The sequence below is a fragment of the Strix uralensis genome, chromosome 27 (assembly GCF_047716275.1).
Source record: "Strix uralensis isolate ZFMK-TIS-50842 chromosome 27, bStrUra1, whole genome shotgun sequence".
NCBI classification, from domain to species: Eukaryota; Metazoa; Chordata; class Aves; order Strigiformes; family Strigidae; genus Strix; species Strix uralensis.
In genome coordinates this window covers 5,007,979-5,027,297 of record NC_133998.1, presented here as the reverse complement: position 1 = coordinate 5,027,297, position 19,319 = coordinate 5,007,979, and the positions used below count along the sequence as shown (strand labels likewise).

Here is a 19,319-nt window from a genome sequence, read left to right as displayed (position 1 = left end):
GACCCCAGCCCACAGCTGGAAGAGGCACCACATACGGGCATCGTTAGGCTCAAAGCCAAAACAATCTGTGTGCCGTCGCTCTCCCAGGCGATGCTCCTCTTCTCACACAAAGCCCACAAACCACCACAGCCAGAGAAATACAACCTCAGCCTGACCCCCCCTCCCCCCTGGCCACAGGACAGCCAGCCAGCGTTGATTTTAAGTGAGCGATACCGCTTCTCGCGTTCGTAGGTGCTCAGCAGCCCCTGTGGATGGCCAGTGATTGTCAATCACAAAAAAACAGCACAGCATTAACTGAGAAATTCCCTTTTCTGGCTGAGATCGATACTGACCATTCAAATGTTCTGCAGTGCCCCCAGCACACATCTAGCGAGGAACTGGAGTCCACGCTGCCGTTACATGGCAGCCCAGGAAAAACAAAGCACTAACGACACACGGTGTGATTTTTGTCCGTGACTTCAGGTGTTCTAGAAGGGAAAAAAGGACATTACACATCCAGCTGTCTGAAATCCCCTGAAAGAGCTGCATATTGTGTCACTGAAATCGGGAATAAAACTCCTCAACGCTGGGTTTCGCAGTAACGAGCAGGCATTACTTTATTCAGCCAGGGACATGAGGGAATTGTTCCACCTAACCTGTCCACCGTCTGTTGCCTCAGCCAAAGCTTGGATCACTCTGTTAACATACGTATGCATTAAATTTCCCAGAACTAATTATCATATCTACACAGTCATTACACTTGGGTCTCCAATGGGCTTCCATGGGGTCTTTGGCGGTCGTTAGTTCTGTGTGTTACAGTTCTTGATTACTCATCTAGTTCTGAGAGTTTTCTTAAGTACCTTCCAAGATATGGCTGCTTCGCTGAAATGGCGCAAACTGTCCTTCCTGATTAAATTAGTAACTATCTTATAACAATTAATCAGTCCTCTGGGATGGCTTCAGGTCTGGCAACGCTGTGCCCCATACAGTGAAAAAGGCACCGACTGCTGCTCTGCCATGGGCGAGGCACAGTCACGTTGCAGTGAGGATTTCTCGTGCTCCCCGTGTACTGGAGCTCCGTAACGAAGCGATCCCGGCCCTGTTTGAGCCTCTCCTGTGCGTGCGACACCGTCCCAGAGCCAGGGACCGTGCGTCGCACACTGCAGCACTGCCAGCTCCGAGAGGGTTTGGCTTTTATCCTCTGCCAGATCCCACGGGCCCAGAAGCAGCAAACAAGGCCAGGCCCCACAGCCCCTGTCTGTGGAGCCTTGGGCTGGCCCCATCGCTGGGATGAGAAATTAAACCGGATTCGAGTCACAGGGGTGAGGAAAGGGAGAGGCAGAAACCAGCACATTCCCACTGTTGGAGCACGCTGCGGAGCCAATATCCTTTGTGCATGTTTGTCCTCAAGCATCTGGTTTGCCGATGAATCTCAGATGCATGTATGGGAACCATCAGTCCTGTCTCACCCACATGAAAGAGGAAGGTTTAGCATAAAGCTGGTCATTGCCTATGGCCTCCGAGTGATTCATCCAAATAGAAAGAATGTAGTTTGGGTTTCGGGTTAATTAGCTACAGATTTTAAAGAGAGACAAGGCAGGGCGGAGCTGCTGGAATACTGGTATGAGCAAGTTAACAGCTCTGAAGGCACCGCCACCCGTCCTGAAATCACACCCTCTCCTGAAATCACACCCTTCTTGTGAAGGGAGGAGAACGCGTCTCACAGAGGAGCCACAGCGTTATCAGTGACGCTGTCAGTCAAGGTGTTTGCCATCACCGAAGGAACGTCTGCCCTGCTGCTGCGGCAAGAACCGGAGTGTAACACAGAAACACCCCCACTCCTTTGAACACCGATGGCAGCAGCAGCACCCAACTTCCAACAGATGCAAATTCTGCCCAAGATTTAAACTTGCCCCCGCTGAGCTCTGGGCTGCTGCAGCCGGTGGGAATCTGTGCTGCAGGAATCCCTCTTGGCCACGTTAACCTGGGATCTCCCTGATCCTGGCTCTTCTGTCCCTGTAGAAACAATTCCTACGGGTCTGACACATGTTACGGCTGCAGGAAAGTACAGTGCAATTAGAAAATAAAAATTACACCCACTGCTGTGGAAGCAGCTCCTTGTAACTTCGGTCCTAGACTGTCCCTCTCAGTTGTCCCCCATGAAATCACTTTGATTCCACCTCTTGCTGCTGAGAAGTATTTAGAAATGGACGTGAAGTTACTCGCCCTGTGACAAAGCCGGTGAGGTTGGAAAGCGCACAGAGGCAGTGACCTCCAGCGGCCACTGCGGCTCCGCTCCCTGGGAGCTGAGCAGAGCAGAAGCAGATGCAAGAAATACTCTCTTAAAGGAAGTACAAGCAAAAGCTTATACACACACACACACTTTAAAACTTCATCTGCTAACACGTCAGTTCGTAACTTCCCATAAAGATCAAGTATTTTAAACACTGGTGTGCGTAGAGGTTTTTGATTATTTACATATGTTGGAAAAAAGTAGAAAAACTTGTGTTTTTCCAATTGAGTTCCAGTTTGTGCCGCAACCCAGATGTCAACCGCACTTCAGAGACTGAAAAACGCAGACTGCATTCTACCAACTCCTGGACAGAAAGAGCCTGGGTCCTCCAGAGGTGCTTTGATGGACACAAAGACGTAGCGCGGCGCAAAGCGATTCCCAGACCGCGCCACTGGTGCTGTCACACCCAGAACTGGCCGAGGGTTTTCCTCAACGCTGGCTACAGCGCAGGATTCCGATGATAAAAATCATACGTCTTCCTCCGAGAGCACTGATCCAAGTCCCAGTTCTCCCACTCTCCCCCCAGTTTTGCATCTGTTCTAATCTCTAGAAATTATTCGAGGCTACAGCTTTTGGGCTAGCTTGCCAGTGTGCCACAAGTGGGGATTTCACCAGGAAACACAAGTTGCTGACTGCGGAGCTGGGAAGCACTGCACCAGCCAGAGGCTATGGGATGGTGCTGGGAGCAAGGGCTGCCAAATTGGCACAAGCACTAGGGAGAAAGTTTCTATTTTTGTTATACTTGTTCCAAATGGGAACCGATACTGTCTGGGACAGAGCCAGGCATGTCTCACACTGGCACCGTGCAAAGTACCTACAGGCTAACAGAAGCAACTTTAAGCTCCCTCTCTCAGTAGTGTGCTGAGTTCAGACATTTTGAGACCCGCTGGTTTGTTCCTCGGGCGCTCACCTCACGGGCAAGGTCTGCAGCTACTGGTGTCCTCCACCCAACACCTCCTGCGCTCCGATCCCTCCTCTGGAAAACGGGCAGAGTTTTGTTCCTACGGCACGTTATTTCTGTCCAGGGTAGAAAATGAGAAGCACGTGGGAAGTGGCTGCTGCTTTGATCTTCAGTTCAAATAGAAAATAATAAATAATTATATATATATATAAAGGCAGTCAGTTTTTAAATGTTTTTTTTTATTGCTAGAAGTCGGTTTCAGTCCTATTGCAGCTCTGAAATCCTTCAGTGGAGAAACATTGCAATCATTGTAAAAATCATTTGGTGTGCTAAGATCAAGTTTACAATTAATCAAGAGTGCACAATTCAACAGAATATTAACATTTAACCATCAACTTTACAAATAAAATAGACTACAAAGATGCTGCTACTGCAGTATCAACAGTAAAGGAATTATTTACAATGTTTACAGCCTAACAAAAAACAAAACCAAATGCTTCCCCAACAAAATGGTCAATTTAACCATGGACCATGATTATTTATTAAATCTTTACAGTGCAAGGTGGGCCTAGAAACCAGACCTAAGACTAAAGAGCATCAAGAGAGTTCACAGCTCTGAGTGAGATGCACGCAGTTATGCCAACAGGATCTACTTTCATGAGAGATTTCCTTCCAAGGTACAAACAGAAATGGAATTTGAAATAAACTTTTCTAAAGTGCTCCAATTTCTTTCAGTACAAAAATATAAAAAACTGATTTATAAACATGGCACAAATGGTATGAACCAGAGCTCACACAAATGGTATCTGATGAATAACATGCAGATGGTAAATGATAAAGAGCCGCCAGTGGTTACAAAGATGTTGGGTCTGGCCTCGAAAGAGAGCAGGGGAAAAGGGTTTTCTTTTACCTATTCAGCAAGAGGGTCAGGCAAGGATAGCACATGCGTAACCTGGCGTTAAGAAGACTTTTTTCTTCTTGTAAATGCGAGAACTGCTGGGGAAGACAACAAAACGCTCCCTATTCCCTTGCACAGGGGCACAACACACAGGGACTCCACCGAGCAGCACCGCGGAGCCTCAGCTCCTATTCTGCAGAGTTGAACGTAGAAGTGAAACGAAATATGTATTTTTAACCCTTTCCTAGTTTAAGTTTCAACTTCCATTGGAAATGCAAATGACAAACACCAAGTTCCATGTATGCAGGATCATCTGACTATTACTCAGAAAGACAAAGCTGTCCGCAAATTATTTAGAATTACTCCTACCTTTGCAGGAATGCTATTACCTTGATGAGCAAGCATCTCTAGAAATACCAATTCTTCTGCCTCACATTGAGAAATGATTAGCGATCTCAATTTGTGGGACATGCCACAACTACAATCCACAGACAGCACAGCTCAAAACTAGGAAAGCATTTACAGCACACACAGGGCAGATGTGCTCAGCGCTAGTGAACGTGGAGGGATCCTCAGTCTGGAACACAAAACGACCGTATTCCAGATGGGAAGGGAAAGAGGAAGCATCCTGTACACCAGAGTTAAAATTGAAAATCAGAACCATAGAAACAGCCTCTACATTGCAACATCACAATATTAAAGGACAAACATGACAATCATTTTAAGGCTGAGACACAGAGCAAAGAAGGCAGTTCAAAGCTCGTGCTGTAATTTCCTCCACACCCCAGCTCAGAAAGAAGCCAAAAGGCACCTGGGAGGCACAGAATTTTGAACTGTCTAGTCCTCAGATACCACTTAAAAGGAAACATTTATCTGAAGTAATCAAAAAGTCAAATGGAAAGGATATTACTCAGAATCAACAGCAGGTTACTTAGCCCAGGACACAGCAGTATTTTGCAATCTAATTTGCCCAGAAAAGTTACTTTTCTAGGAACGAGACTTGAGTAAAGAGTCCAAAACTAGTTCACTCAACTGGAGTGATTTGATAACAATTTCACAGATTCAGTTTTGCGGAAGTGAAAGGATGACCCATTATCCATTTAAAGGAAATCTTTCACTTGCTTCCCTCAGCCTTCTACAGATAATTTTATCATACTCTGGTACGGTAAACTCTGCACTAGCAAGGACACGATCAAGCATTTGCTAATTCTGAAACCTTCTCCAAGCTGGGTACGGAACTAACAGGAAGCCACATGAATACCTGGTATGGCACTTAAATTCTGACCCAAGGGAAAGGAGCTGCAGTCCCTATTCAGGGCGAAAACAGTTTTCATAAAGCTAGCTGCAGCTAGACACGTGTACTGAGGACAGATAATGACTTTTAAGGTAATTTCTCAGTTACAGATTGAAGACCCATATTCCACAGAGCTTCTGGGGTGCTGAACCAACAGCCTAGCTTGTAACAGTCCTGGGTCCATTTGCTAACAGCCAGAACTTATCCAAAGCACTGCTGGCAACGAGTATGAAAACAGGTATGTTTAAGTTAAGACATTCAAAGAAATGAGACCTCACTGCAGACTTTATTTTCTAGCTGTCACTGTTCTATATCTGAGTTCCTTCATTGCACAGAAGAAAGTAGTCAAATGAACACCTTCAGTCCATAGAACACTCTGTCCTGTACTTTAGGGCAGGCACACAATTAAACCAAATAAATGTTTCCAGAAGTTGTTTTCAAATACCCAGACAACCAAAGAGGGGTGTGAGGTGGTTTATTCCACTGATGTAACCTCACTTTAGGCTAAAACTCCTAAAAACCTGGTACTTTAAGGCAATGGGGGCATAGAGTTTTCACTAGGAGTGGCCCAAAGCACAGCACGAAGGAGTGACCATACTGTGCATTCTTGCTGCTTCACTGTATGTTTACAGGAGAAATTACACGGCCATCAGAGATGACTGGAGTCTCCGCATCAGCCGACTGAAAAATCCGTCCTAAAGAGCTGCTGGATCTCACACGCTGGCTTGATCAGAAGTTACATTGATTTTAAGAAGAATTCTCCTCCATTCCAACCTAGCTTTTAGGAATGCACAAAATGAGTATAATGTAGAACTAGGTTCTAACCATCAACATTGTATCACAACAATGCAAAAATCACTATGTTCCCCATTCTGTTTTCTGCCAATCTCACCACTGATAATCTCTGTCAGTTCTGCAATGCTGATGATTTACCAAGCAGCCCTTTGGTATTAGTGAAGTGTGTCCAATTTCACAGTAATAATCTCTTGGGGCTGGGGGAGCATCGCCAGTCTGGTAACAAGCCAGACGGTTTGGCGTTTCCTCTCACCGAACTCAGTGCCATTGCTTCAGGTTTATACCACTATCATTTAGCAAAGAAAAGACCCTTAAATCCAAGAAGCATTGCAGCAAGGAGTGCTTGCTCCCTAAGACCAATTCAGTATTTTGTAGCGTATCTTTCCCCTCTCACACTGACCAGTAAATTTGGATTTTTCAGTTTCTTGTCTGAAGACAATAACCCAGATTATCATCACTGTATCTTCTGCTGAAAATTTATAACGTTGCTTGCACTGTAACTACTGAAATAATTTTAGAACTTTCAAGCAAAGCGAAGTTACAGTCTTAGAGAACATTACTAACATCGCATAGGGCCTAACCACTGAGACAGCAGGACTTGAGGAGACTGAGAAATTGCCATTCGATGCCGTTGCCAGACGGCTGGATGGAGAACTGACCAGGCATTCCATCCACTGGTGCTAAAAATCACTTTAAGCCAGAGTTAAACGTATGAAAAAACTATTATCATTCATGTTCTGAAAGGTATTAACCCAAGTTTTTAAGCTCTGAGATACTGATTTCTTTAATTCTGTAATACCCTCTAAACAATCTCTCTGCTGCACAATATATCTGACTGCTCACATTCAGCATACACTGGAATACACATCCGTAGGGGATGTGTGTAACGAAGAACAGAGACACAGAGTGAAGTAATACAATACAACAAAATGACTGTGCAAATTACTACAAAGGGAAATAATGCCTTTTGAGCAGAACACTTAATATGTCACCACCATTTCATGATTAAGAACTGACCCATTTAACAAGAGGTATCAAAGCTGGTTTAGCTGTAAGCAGCTAACCAACACAGGTTTAGCTAATTTTTTTTTTTTATTTTAAAACCAAACAGTTCTTATTCCCTTCATTCCTGACACAGTGCTGCAGAGAAGCCTCTGCAGTAACAGCAGCTTTGATATCTTCTGGTACTTGGAGTAAAGTCCCAACAAGTTAACAGACAAACAAAAGATGCAGAAAATTTAGGATTAAACAAGACAATAAATTACTGCATTCAAACGCTTCTTATACACGTCTTCAGCAAAGAACAAAATCCAAGTCTCTAAGTTCATTCTGAACCAACTCATGAGTTTTGCTCAGGAACCTGCGCTGCTCTCACTAGCATGGAGAGCTACCCAACGTGTCCAAGGAGACAGGTATCCCGCTGCAAGCTGACGGCCAGTGAAATGTGCATTTAGTCCAGCTCTTCGTTACCATTGTACATCCTGACATGTCCAACCCTTCTCATGCCCAAGCAGGTGGAGCTCCTGACCCCCTGAAGACTCCCTTAAGCAGCTTACCTTCTCTTCCACCGTACCTGGCACTGAGCACGTGCTCCACTGAATTCACTAAAACAGAGACGCTGCTCTGGCTCCTCTGAGCGGGTATCACAATGTCTGTCACACCTGGCTGTAAGGAGACCGGCTTCCTAGTCAACTAGTTATCAACACACTGTTAGCATAATCCATTCCTGACCATGTACCTGTGAAAAAGGATTTAAAAATTCGCAGCCATTTTGAGGCACACTACTAAAACTTTTTACATAAAAATCCAGGCGGTTCAACATCAACCATAACAATTTACAAGATGGTGCCCACAAAGAGTGTACATTCTCCAAAAAGAACACATTACAACAAATGGCAACATTTTAATATGCTCTGAATTTATGTATCTATGCCATATGTCAATACATTTCCATGTTTGGAGAATTTAAAAGCAAAATATTACTACTACGCCCTCATTCTGAGCTGCTGGCAGAGAAGCCAACAAAGTAGAACAGTAATCCTGGTCTGGTACTTGCTAGTAGGAATGGGGTGGAGATGAAGAGACATCCATGTCATGTTTCTGTCACGTTGAATACTGAAGCCTGAGTTCTTAAAACAGTATGTTAGAAGATTAATCTTTAAATGGAAACAATTAGAAGAAAATGACATCTTCTTTGCTGGTATCATCTTGCACATTTAGCAGACTCGGCTGAGAGGTCACCGGGGTCTGAACGTGACCATTATTGGGCTTGAATAGGTTCACTGAGGCAGAGGAAAGTGCTTCCGGCTGAGCATCTGTAGGGCCATACAATTCTACAGAAAAAAATGGAAGACAACATATTCATGACACAGCACAGAGAGCCTGATGCATTTCCATGGACATGCAAGTTGGTGAAGACATACCTGGCTGGAACACAGCGGTCTGGCTGCTGGGAAGGACTGGACTTGCTGATCGTCTGCCCCTCAGGACACCCTCCTCTCGTCCAACAAGCCTGGGGGGTAGCAGCTGCTTCTGATCAACAGATGCTAAAGAAAATATTTTACAAATTAGTATTTGAGGCTAGCAGTGCTTCACAGATTTCACTGTTTCACGCTGGGCCCCCAGTACTGACACCTTTGCCCATCCAAGGAAGCTGCTGTACCACAAAGAGCCGGTGCTTCTGTCGCAAGTTACTTAAATCTTCTCTTCAGCTGTTTAGACCACGAATACTTTCTCTCTCCTCTTCCTTGAGGGCTTTAATTCGGTTACTAGCAGCCCCTGACAACCACAGACTTAAAATCTAGTATTATACAGCCCAGCAGAGAAGAAAAAAATCTTTGTCCTTTGCATTCAAATAGCAATGGCTATTTGTGCTACTTTTAACACGCAGAACCGTGATGAACTTTTGTCTCTGCTCTCCATCTGTCTCGCAGCTGCTCAGCAGCAGAGTCCATTGATTCTGGTGTTACAGCCCGTCAGTTGCTTAATTTCAACAATAAAAGCAATTCATGAAACTGTTACTCTGGATCCAAAGAACTACTCTCAGTGCACATTCCTTACACGTCACAAAACCCAAATTCAATACACAGTATTTTGCCTCTGGTACAGAAAGTCTTGTTCCATTTTATTCCAAGATCTACATGTGGGCATAACAAGCATGCATCCCACTAATGCTCATGAGAGAATAGAGACCAATATATTTGTGTTTTTTCTGGAATTTATATGAAAGGTATAAAACACCATTAAGTACATTTCCACGGCAGAGAGCATTATGTAAGAGCTATTAAAAAGAAACCTGGGGAGATGTGGTATTAGAGCTTTATTTTCCCATTTACCAGCATTTGGTATTCAGGGTAAGAGGATATTAGGCTTCATTTATGTGCAAAAACATAAGCAAGTTTGCAATTGTACTAAACTTTAGACACAACAGAGACAGACTTTTCTACAGTGAGCAAAAGACCTTCCCCTTCCCCTCCCTAGACAGGTTTGGCCCCGAGTCCACTATAGTAGCACAGGCCCAAGTGATGGGTAAGCTTGCCAAGTCTGAATCCTACACAAAGCTAAAAAAGATAATTTTGTAACTTAAAATTATAGGTCATTCTCCTAAGCTGGCAGTAAGGCTATTTTAAGCAGTAGAGAAAAAGTGGTTTTTCCTGTGTCTGTCATTGGCAAACATCACTACTTTAGTACTCAGCAGTTAGCAGCAGAAATTACACTATGACAGGGTGACTTTATTTTTGCTTGCTTCTATTTCTGACAAAATTAGGCCCTTTCAATTCTACAACACACACAGCATCTCAATTCTGGCCAGGAAATCTGTATTTAATGACTGACTCGTGCTAAGAAAGATAGAGCATTCAATGTCGTTATAACTCTGGACAGAGAGTGAGAAAAGGTTAAGCCAGCCTCAAAACATTTCACCCATGCAGAACAAGCCTTTTTTTTTTTCCTCTATTTTCCCTTAACACTACACTTAGGTGAGAAGATTTTACATCCAGGTTTACAACCTCTCACCATCATTCTGTCCCGCTGGATTACAGAACTCCATTTTCAACATTATGCCTTTGGGCTGTATTTTCAAGTTAAATAGTAGACACATGTAACTCCTAACTTAGGATTTTAAGAGCCTACTAACTGCAGTAAGCACACTAACAATTTGGAGCATATTCATTTCTGGGTTCCACGTGGGTAGCCAGAGGTTTAAGCTGCAGTGTTCTGCCTCCCTGTGATGCTGGCAGAGATCAGAAATGCATTTAAATGCACTTACCTGAACTGTCTGTCCTATGAGATGCTTTGTTCTTCCCACCTTTCTCTTTGCTTCCTTTTGTAAAAGTGGCCAATTTAGTAGGAATCTGCTGCTGAACTGCAGCTGGCTTCTGTATTTGATTAGTTGCACTCAGGAGATGTATTGGCACTTCATTCTTCAGCGCAAGAACGGGGCGATTCTCCAGGGTGGTGCTGTCCCTGCGAACCAAGTCCGGCCGTTCCAGGTAATCCATCCCGGAGACGCTCACTCGCACAGAGGCTTTCAGGACGGGTACAGATGGTTCCACCCCTTCTCCATTGAAGCTAACAGAATGACTTAGCATCTGGTTCTACGTGAGGAAAAAGGCATTCTAAGTCAAACGGGTATTTTTACTCTCTTGGATAAAATGAGGAGAGACCACCCTCGGGTCTGAAAACATAAAGCACTTTCTAGTGGAAAATGCAACAGGTCAGACGAAGCCCAAAGCGTGCTGGCAAATGGAAGAGCAAGATTACAAGCCCTTGAACACTGAAAAGAGCCTCAGCAGCTCCAGACTGCTTAATATTGCACCCAGCAAAGGAACGCAGAAGCACACTGCATTAGGTGATGGAAGGACAGACAGAAAGCAGGACTTTAAGACAGTAACAAATGAGCCCGTTTATTCAGACCCCAACCTTCACATTTTAAAACACAAGAAACGTTTTTAGAATCAACTGTACAAAATTCTATCAAGGCAGCACCCCTGCAATCACCTGCCTGCCATAGGGCAGTTCCTGTACTTAAAAAAATCCTCAGCCAGTCACGTTCAAAAATAACTTATTCTCTGTTGCTATCTTTCTAAAAAAATTTCTCATTACCAAACGTCTGGGTGGAATTTCACAGAGAGCGGGGAACTGCCAAGCTCTGGGCTCTGACAGTAGCCGTCACCAGCTATTTCAGATGACAGTTCAAGGAGCCCAGTGAAAAGCAAACATGGGTTAGTGCTGCAGAAAGGGGCAAGCAGGTTAACAGAAATAAAACTCCAAGAAAATGAATTCCTCACCTGTCCCATTTCCGGGGAGAATGTGCCTGACACTGTGTTCTGCTTCTTCAGCTTCCTGAGCTGATCTAGACGCTCCTTCTCTTTCTCAACTGCTCTCTGAGCTTCCCGCAGCCTCTCTAGGTCATGCTGATAGGCCTCTCGCTGCCTCTCGAGCTCTTCCCTCTCCTGATTCAACTTCTCTCTCAGCTGCCGAGTCTCCTCTTCACGTTCCTGCAGTTGAGCTTCCGTGCTTTCAAATTCCCTCTGCTGCCGACTCCTCTCCCGTTCCAGGTGTTGCTGCTCCAGCTTCAGCTGGCTCTGGAGTTTCTGTACATTCATCAGTTCTTCTCTCTGTTTTTCGAAGTTCCGCTGTTTCTCCTGCTCTAGCAGCAGATTGCCTCGGGTAGACTGCAGCCGGTATTGCTTCTCCCGGTCTACCATGGTGGCTCGTTGCATCTCGATGTAGCTGTCCTGCTGAGATATCACTGCCTGGAGGGGAGGTAAGAATTTCAGCATGAAACACATGGGTTCAAAAAACATGCACAGTTAAACAAAAGACAACAGCATCTACCAGATTAAATCGCAGAGACTTCTACCTTCAAGAGTAGATCTAACTGCCAGCTTGTACCGCCCATCACGACCGACACGATACTGAAGATGGCTGAGCAAATAAATTATGCTTCCATATGGCAAAATTAACATTTCTTGCACCTAGAATTATTACTCTGAATCCAATCAGTCCAAATATTGCCAATTGCAAGGTTACAGTAAAAACAAGTAATACATACACACACGTGTATATCAACAACAGTTTTAAGAGGAAGTGAGCATGGAGAGCAGACAGAGCTCAAAGTAGCAGAAGAATTGCATTTAAGTGAGCAGGAAAAAGGAAACAATTACTTAAGACAAGAGATCTAACACTTCCTTCAAAATACCAGACACAGTGTTTGTTTCCTGGAGTCTCAGGTCTTAAATTCTGTACTTCACTCTAGCTTTAGGGGATATTTTCAAGGTAGCTCATCTCCACACTTGCATAAATTTTATTACATTTAATGCCTAACAAACCGCTTGGATGTAAATAGTGGTTTACCTGAAGACTGGAGAGCAACTGTAACAGCGTTTGTATCCTTTGGACAAGCTGAAGAGGAGGGGAGGCAGAGAGAGAGAAAAAAGACATTAGACACTTGAACAGAGCTCTGTTTTGATGCATTAAGACTTTTTTTTTCTTTTTAAACAGTGAACATAATCAATGGTATCTATACAAAAACACACACAACAGAAGCACGGCTACAAGAGTACTCTAACACAGTAACAGCCAATAAAGCAATAGGCTGGCATGATGAATTTTGGTATATTAGTCCTTGCAGTGATGTAAATCAGCGCCCAGCAAATCTCAGTGGGATGCCAGGGAGCAAATCTTCATCATGTTTTCTTCACATGATCACTTCTTCCCATGCTCCAGCACTGAACCACTACACAGGTACAGCACTCACGGAAGATTCAGAGGCCGGTTCTGTCAGTGAGCTGAGACCACACGATCCCTCCAAAGACGCAGGAGAAGCAGTCAACCAGCTTTGACACGTGTATCTACATACCCAGAACCCATCTTTGTTTTCTAATGGCACTTTTATCTCTGCATTCGTAATGTGTTTGAGTCATAAGGTACAGGCTGTTAATGTGCTTGTGGTTCCACAGACAAAAATACTGAGCTTTTCGGTGGGTTTGTTCGTTTTGGTTTTGCATGTTATTATTATAATATAGCTATTTGCCATTAGATTTCCTACCAGCAGAAATAACATACCTGAGACTCTATGGTGAGCTGAAGACCACTGCTGTCATCCGACCTTGTCACATCACACTAAAAAAGACAAAACCAACACCTGCGCTAGAGACACTTGTTGGGCATTGGAAGTGCTGCCAGAACAAGGTGGGAAGGTTCATCTCATCAGGGAACAGCGTTTACGGCTGGAGCAGAGATTGCTCCCATACACTGAAGGACACGTATCAAAAATAGTTAAATCAGAGGCCAGGCTGATACAGATGCATGGTGATAAAGCTAGTGTTAATGGTACAGCAGCAAATGAACAGATATAAAACCAAATTATCATGCATCTCAAGTGCTAAGCTATCAGCTTGCCCCATAAAACATCCTCAGCTGAGTGGAGTAATTTGACAGACCTCTGTTACAGCCTAGCCCTACCAGCTATTATGACTTTAACTTTGTGAGATTTGTTCTGTCAACATTAGTATGAAGAGGAACATGAGGAAATGCATTTATATCACGCATAAGGCAAACATACGGTTTGAGATCCTTCTTCTGCATCAGAAGGGAGGTCGTGGAGTTGCATATCTGAACTTACTGCAGGGCCTCTCCAGTCCCACTGTCTCTGGTCACCACCACTGTTCTTCCTAAAGCTACCAGCTGAAAGAGGAGTGAAGTATGAGTAGCTCACACCGGCACCAGGCCTGTGAAAACTCATTGTATTAACAGAGCAAACAGAAAAAAATTGCGACTTTGAAGTTAGAACCAATATGCAACTGCATGGCTTCTCCATGCTGATTCCAAGTGGAAGAGCAGACAACACTGACGAGTAGCACTGCTCAAAAAAGTATAAAAACTTGAGGAGAGTGGGTTAAGATAAACAGGGAGAGTAAGTTCAAATTACGTTATACTATTTTTAAGTGAAGCAACCACAGTGTGTGCATGAAAACGATCGTCTGTGGCTACCAGAATTGCAAGCTTGTAATATGGAATACTTGTCAGTAGAAAAATTCTATTCAAAGCAGCACCACTGTAAGTGTGGAAGGAGGTAGAGATGGAAACCATACCGCATGACACGCCTGTAGTATGACAGACATATAGCCTTTCAGAGACAACAGAAGGTATTCTAGAGATTAACAACCAGTGAAATAAAGACCATTTCTCAATAAATGCATAAAGCGAAAATGGAGATAAATAGTATCTAGTATTTCCACTCACTTCATTAATTAACTGATAAATCATCTGTGCCAAAAGGACAATTTATATTATCTAAGGATTCAGCAACCCTTTAGTGACTGTGCAGATTCAAAAGAAAGTGGAAAAAAGTTTCAAGATTCAATAATAAAAGCAGGCAGCTGAATTTAAGTTTCCTAGGTTTTTAGGTCAAGCTTATTTTTTTCAACAAAATTAAAATTCTGTGTGGAATTGTGATAATTAGGAAGTATGGGTTAATGTAATGCTCTTAGCATAACACTGAGAGCCCTACTCTGCTCTCTAGTGTTGGTATCAGAAGCAAAAGATACAACAGGCTAATACACACTAGAAATATGCTCTTGTCCTCCTTTCAGAGCCTGGTGAAGCTTCCTTACACCAGAGCCTCACTTAATTCATTGTTCTTATCTCATTCTCTGAAACACAGTGAAGAGCTAAGCAGCTCAGAAAAATGCCGAATCTTCCCTTTCTTACATTTATTTGAAATTGAGGGACTGCTGTCATATCCTCCAAAGGTCTCTGCTCTCCTGGGGAGTCCCAACCCAGAGCAATCCTCAGGCTGACAGGATCCACTGCCTAAGTGAGTGAAGATAAGGTTCTGGAGATTTTCAGCTAGAAAAGAGCAGAACATGTCATGTAAACAGCCATGTCTGTGCAGTGAGCCAAGTGCATCATGCAAACAAGTTAAAAAAAAAAATTCAACCATCAAGTACATTGAAAGATCGGACAATTTGAGAGGTTTCCTGCAGTACAGATGAATTTCCCTTCATGACTAGCTCTTTACGACAGGCTCTGCGTACTGCACATATAAAGATGACCTCTTCCTTGATTGCAAGTTAGATTATTGAGCCTTGAGTGTTTAGGGTTTTTTTCCAAAATAAAAACTATGTTTGTGCTTATTTTCTTTTAAAATATACTATCTTTAGATAGGCTATTTTAATATATAACCCTCATACAATATTATATTTCAGGACTGGTGTATTATTAGAGCACTCAGTTACTCCTCTGAATAGACTCGTCCTAAGACTCCACCGGTTGGTCCTTAAAAATATAAAAATCCAAGGTGAGAAGGTCCTCTACCTAAAAACACCGGTGCACTTTACCTATCTTGCAGATTGGTTCTGAAAATAAGGAAGTCTGAACAGTGTTACATAAAAGTATTATGTTACTACAGGATGGTTTTCAGGACCTGTACTTAGATCCTACGTGCTTATCCCCACCCCTGCACCTGAGGGAACGCATTCCCACAGTGCATTTACCTTCTGTCACTGCGGACTTCAAGATCACCTCTCCTTGCAGATTTTCTGAGATATCCCCCCGAAGAAGTAGCTTAGATCGAGAGCCTTGGGAATGGTCTTCAAACCCATTCATTTCAGACATTTCTAGATAAATCTGTTGCTTCTCAGTTAGACTTTGCATAATCAGGTCGTCTTTCATGTTCAAACGCTCTAAAGGAAGAAACAAACTCAGTTCTGCCTTCCTAATCACTGTCAGAGTGTAATGTTCAATTTGGAAGATTATTATTCATTTCAGAGCATCAAATGCAAAGATATAATTAACAGTTAAGGGGAAAACTCATGGAGCATACAAAGCTTATTAGACTTATTTAACTTAACTATTGCATTATAATCTTGCACTACCTTGAAAGACTTATGAAGGAGAAACTTGATCGTGTGATAAAAGAATAAGACAGGCATAAATCACAAATGATGCTGAGGAGCAGTTCAGGGAATATATAACTAAGTCATTACCCTGAAAATCTTTCAACTTAGCAGCTCTTGCTTCAGCCAGCCTCTTCTCTGCTTCAGGTTCATTAAATGTTCCTCCTTCTTCATCAGGACAGCTGTGCAAAGTGGGAGACAGATACAGGTTTGATTTGCACATTAGAGAACTTAAAACCATCTCAGGATTCAACCTGAAGCTTTTGCCTAGGATGTGGTTTATCTTGTGTGTCAATCTTCCTCCCTTATCCAAAGCCCTATGGCATTTGACATCAGTGAATCAATTTTTTTGTTTATTTTTAAAAATAAAGCAGAATAAAGTCTTTGGCTGCCTTTTTTTTTTTTTTTTTGCATCTTTATGAGTGGCTTCTTCCCAACGAACACAGAATCACACACTTTGGTCTTATGAAGAAAGTTTAGGGATAGTCAAATGGACTTTTACAATAAATTTACACCTATGAGTCTTACGAAGAGACACAGATGAGCAAGAAATCAAACCCTCCCGCGTTCACTCATCATTTACCTTTCTACAGCTCTGCGGATATGTGTCATCCAGGAATTCCTCTCCTCTTTTGAACTTGTGTGAATTTCATACATTTCTGGTCCTTTTAAGGAAGCGCTAATTAAGAACATTGCCTTTTCCTCATTAGCTACTTCTCTTACAATCAACTTTTGCAATGAGATAACTGGTGGTTTAGAGTCCTGTAAAACAAAATAGAATTTATTGCACTACGTTATACACATTCTTTAGGGTTTGTGCTCCCTAGCTCCCCGTCCTCCTACTTATACAAGGCCACCATGAGCCATAACATCACGACACTGTAACTTTATTGCTGTGGCCTCTTCACATGACACTTTTGACACTGTCATCATCAACCACAGCTAAAACATGGAATGAAGAAGGTACGTTTCAAAAACAAGAGGTCTCAGTACCTGATTGAATATTAAAGCATCTATCAATTTAAGGACCTGAGGATTCCCACTAGGTCCCAGAAGTCAAGAACAGGCTCAAAACCAAAATTTGAAAAAGAAAACAAAAACCTCAATGACACAAGTGAAAGAAAAGAACAGAAGGAAGTGTTAGAAGTTCTAAGTAGAAACAAAAACTTGACAGAGGGGTGTTACAGTGTGCCATCAGGCCCTGTGAATAATAAAACAAGGTGACAGATAGTATTGTCTAACTAAGGATTAACTGGATTAGCTGTCAGTCTTTGCAATGAAAATAAATTTACAGGAGGGATATTAGTTACTAAAAACCTATCTATGCTTCACATAGCATAGGTCCAATATATGCGACCTAGAAAGATCCTCCCCAGAAAAAAAAAAAAAAAGCTCTTTTTAACTGCTGAACCTTCACAGCATAATCTAGTGATGATAAGAAGACCAAGCTGTGAAACAAACATCAGGAACACCAGGTTATGCCAACTGCTCTGAGCCACTGTACTGCAATTTAAGCCATCGACAGAGGTCACTGGAAAAACAGAATCACCGAGAAGATCCATCTGCTCCTATTGCTTGATTTATGTATGGAGAGTGATATCTACATTTCAAATAAACTGTATACATACAAAGATGCAAAAAATTGCTAAATCTACAACTGTAGAGCATTTTACTGGAGGGGAAAAAAAAACCAGATCAGCTTTTAGGGACTGTCATAAGCAACTGTATGGTATGTGCTCACAGAAAAGTTACTAGGGGACATACAAACCAGGGCTTATACGTTCCACCTTGCAGTGGAACAGCTATACTGACTAAGAACACACGTGCATGCTCTTATTTCTTGGGAACAATGTTTTAGCCTCGATGTGAGCTACTCACATTTCTCTCAAAGCAACGGCAGTCATACGGAAAACTGTCACAACAGCCTAGACACCGTACACACACAGTATGTTCTTCCCCTCTGTGAATTTGCTCTTCTGCTCATAGCTCAGATGCATTTTTGGAAAACAGGGCAGAATTAGTCTATCAGAGTCAATGTCATAAAATAAATTAATGTTCAAAGATTCACCTAATGCTGTTCAAGAGGAAACAACTTCCAACCATCCTGATTTGTGAAAGTATCCCCATTCTGTGCATTAGAGGAAGGGTAATTTGAAAAGCAGTTGCTTTTACAGCCCTGAGGTCACCAAAATAGCTTTTGCCATTAGAATTCAGCTCTAATGTTAATGTCTTGAAAAAAATACACCCAAGAAAATAATTACATAAAATAGTTTCTCTGTTACGGGTTCTCTTACAGCCATAACTGAACTAGATCAGGACAAAATGTACACAATTAACCGCTCTGAGGACACCTGTGGAAATGCCCTAGAAAAGCAAGCAAACCCACTGAGTGTTCTAGAGTGCTGCAGTAATTACATTTGCATTTAGGGCTTATTACATTTACTTCAGGAAAGTTCTCTGCCCCCAGTAAAGACTACTATGAACCCGATTACCACATCCCTAACCGAAATGGAAGATTCTTTCCCTGTCCATTAACAGACAGCCGCAGACCTTACCTGTGAGTGTCTTTCCAAGCACAGTTCTAGCATGTTTAACATCTACGACTTGTATAAAACAGCAGCCTAACAAAGTTCAGTGAAAGGGAAAGTCACAGCACAAGAAAAGAAATAGTGAATGTCAGAACAAAGTCAAGGCGTCAGAAAACCACAGATGTGGCAGCTCAACTGGCTGAGGCACGGCAACACTATTCTGCACTTAGAGACAGTGGGAGGCATTCAACAAGTACCAGAACTGCTTCAGAAAAAGTGACTCTCTAATAGCTTATTAGCTATTATAGGTTTATTAACTTCATTTTCCTTCTGAACCTACCATAACAAGTATCTAACATCTCTAAGTGTATTTCTTCTGTTGTTACTGTCACTTTCAGAAATACTCTAAGTGAACATATTAAAAAAGGAGAAAAATACCTACCACTGATGCAAATGTGTATTTTTGGTCCTTTTCTTGTAAGAGCAACAGCACATCAGTTAACAGGACTGCCAGAATATCTACAGTAACAACAGACAAGAAAAAAAAAAAAATTTAAAGCAGAAAGACTGGTACAGACTGAAAAAAAAATCACTTGACTTAAATTTCCTGCGGGTCAGGGAATAGCACGTCAACATTTGCAGTATTGGGTCTGCTACTGCCTTTACTTGGGTTGTCCACAGACAGCTTGGAGTCGTGCAGAACCAGCACAATACAAACAGAGCTGATTT

The 19,319-nt window shown here is 42.6% G+C and overlaps 1 protein-coding gene across 4 annotated transcripts in view; it reads right to left on the bottom strand.

Annotated features, from left to right (window-relative positions):
• Positions 1-3,391: 3,391 nt before the first annotated feature.
• The window catches only part of ARHGEF18 (Rho/Rac guanine nucleotide exchange factor 18), a 53,138-nt gene continuing 37,210 nt past the window's right edge, over positions 3,392-19,319 (bottom strand). For all 4 annotated transcript variants that reach the window (XM_074851287.1, XM_074851286.1, XM_074851285.1 and 1 more), the window contains 12 exons: positions 19,033-19,109; positions 16,646-16,824; positions 16,153-16,244; positions 15,661-15,849; positions 14,876-15,013; positions 13,728-13,849; positions 13,229-13,285; positions 12,518-12,565; positions 11,449-11,916; positions 10,428-10,755; positions 8,584-8,706; positions 3,392-8,493 (listed from right to left, as the gene is read on the bottom strand). In XM_074851287.1, the coding sequence (XP_074707388.1) occupies positions 8,333-8,493; positions 8,584-8,706; positions 10,428-10,755; positions 11,449-11,916; positions 12,518-12,565; positions 13,229-13,285; positions 13,728-13,849; positions 14,876-15,013; positions 15,661-15,849; positions 16,153-16,244; positions 16,646-16,824; positions 19,033-19,109 (1,982 nt within the window). In that variant the 3' untranslated portion in view covers positions 3,392-8,332. The remainder of the gene's footprint in view (positions 8,494-8,583; positions 8,707-10,427; positions 10,756-11,448; positions 11,917-12,517; positions 12,566-13,228; positions 13,286-13,727; positions 13,850-14,875; positions 15,014-15,660; positions 15,850-16,152; positions 16,245-16,645; positions 16,825-19,032; positions 19,110-19,319) is intronic.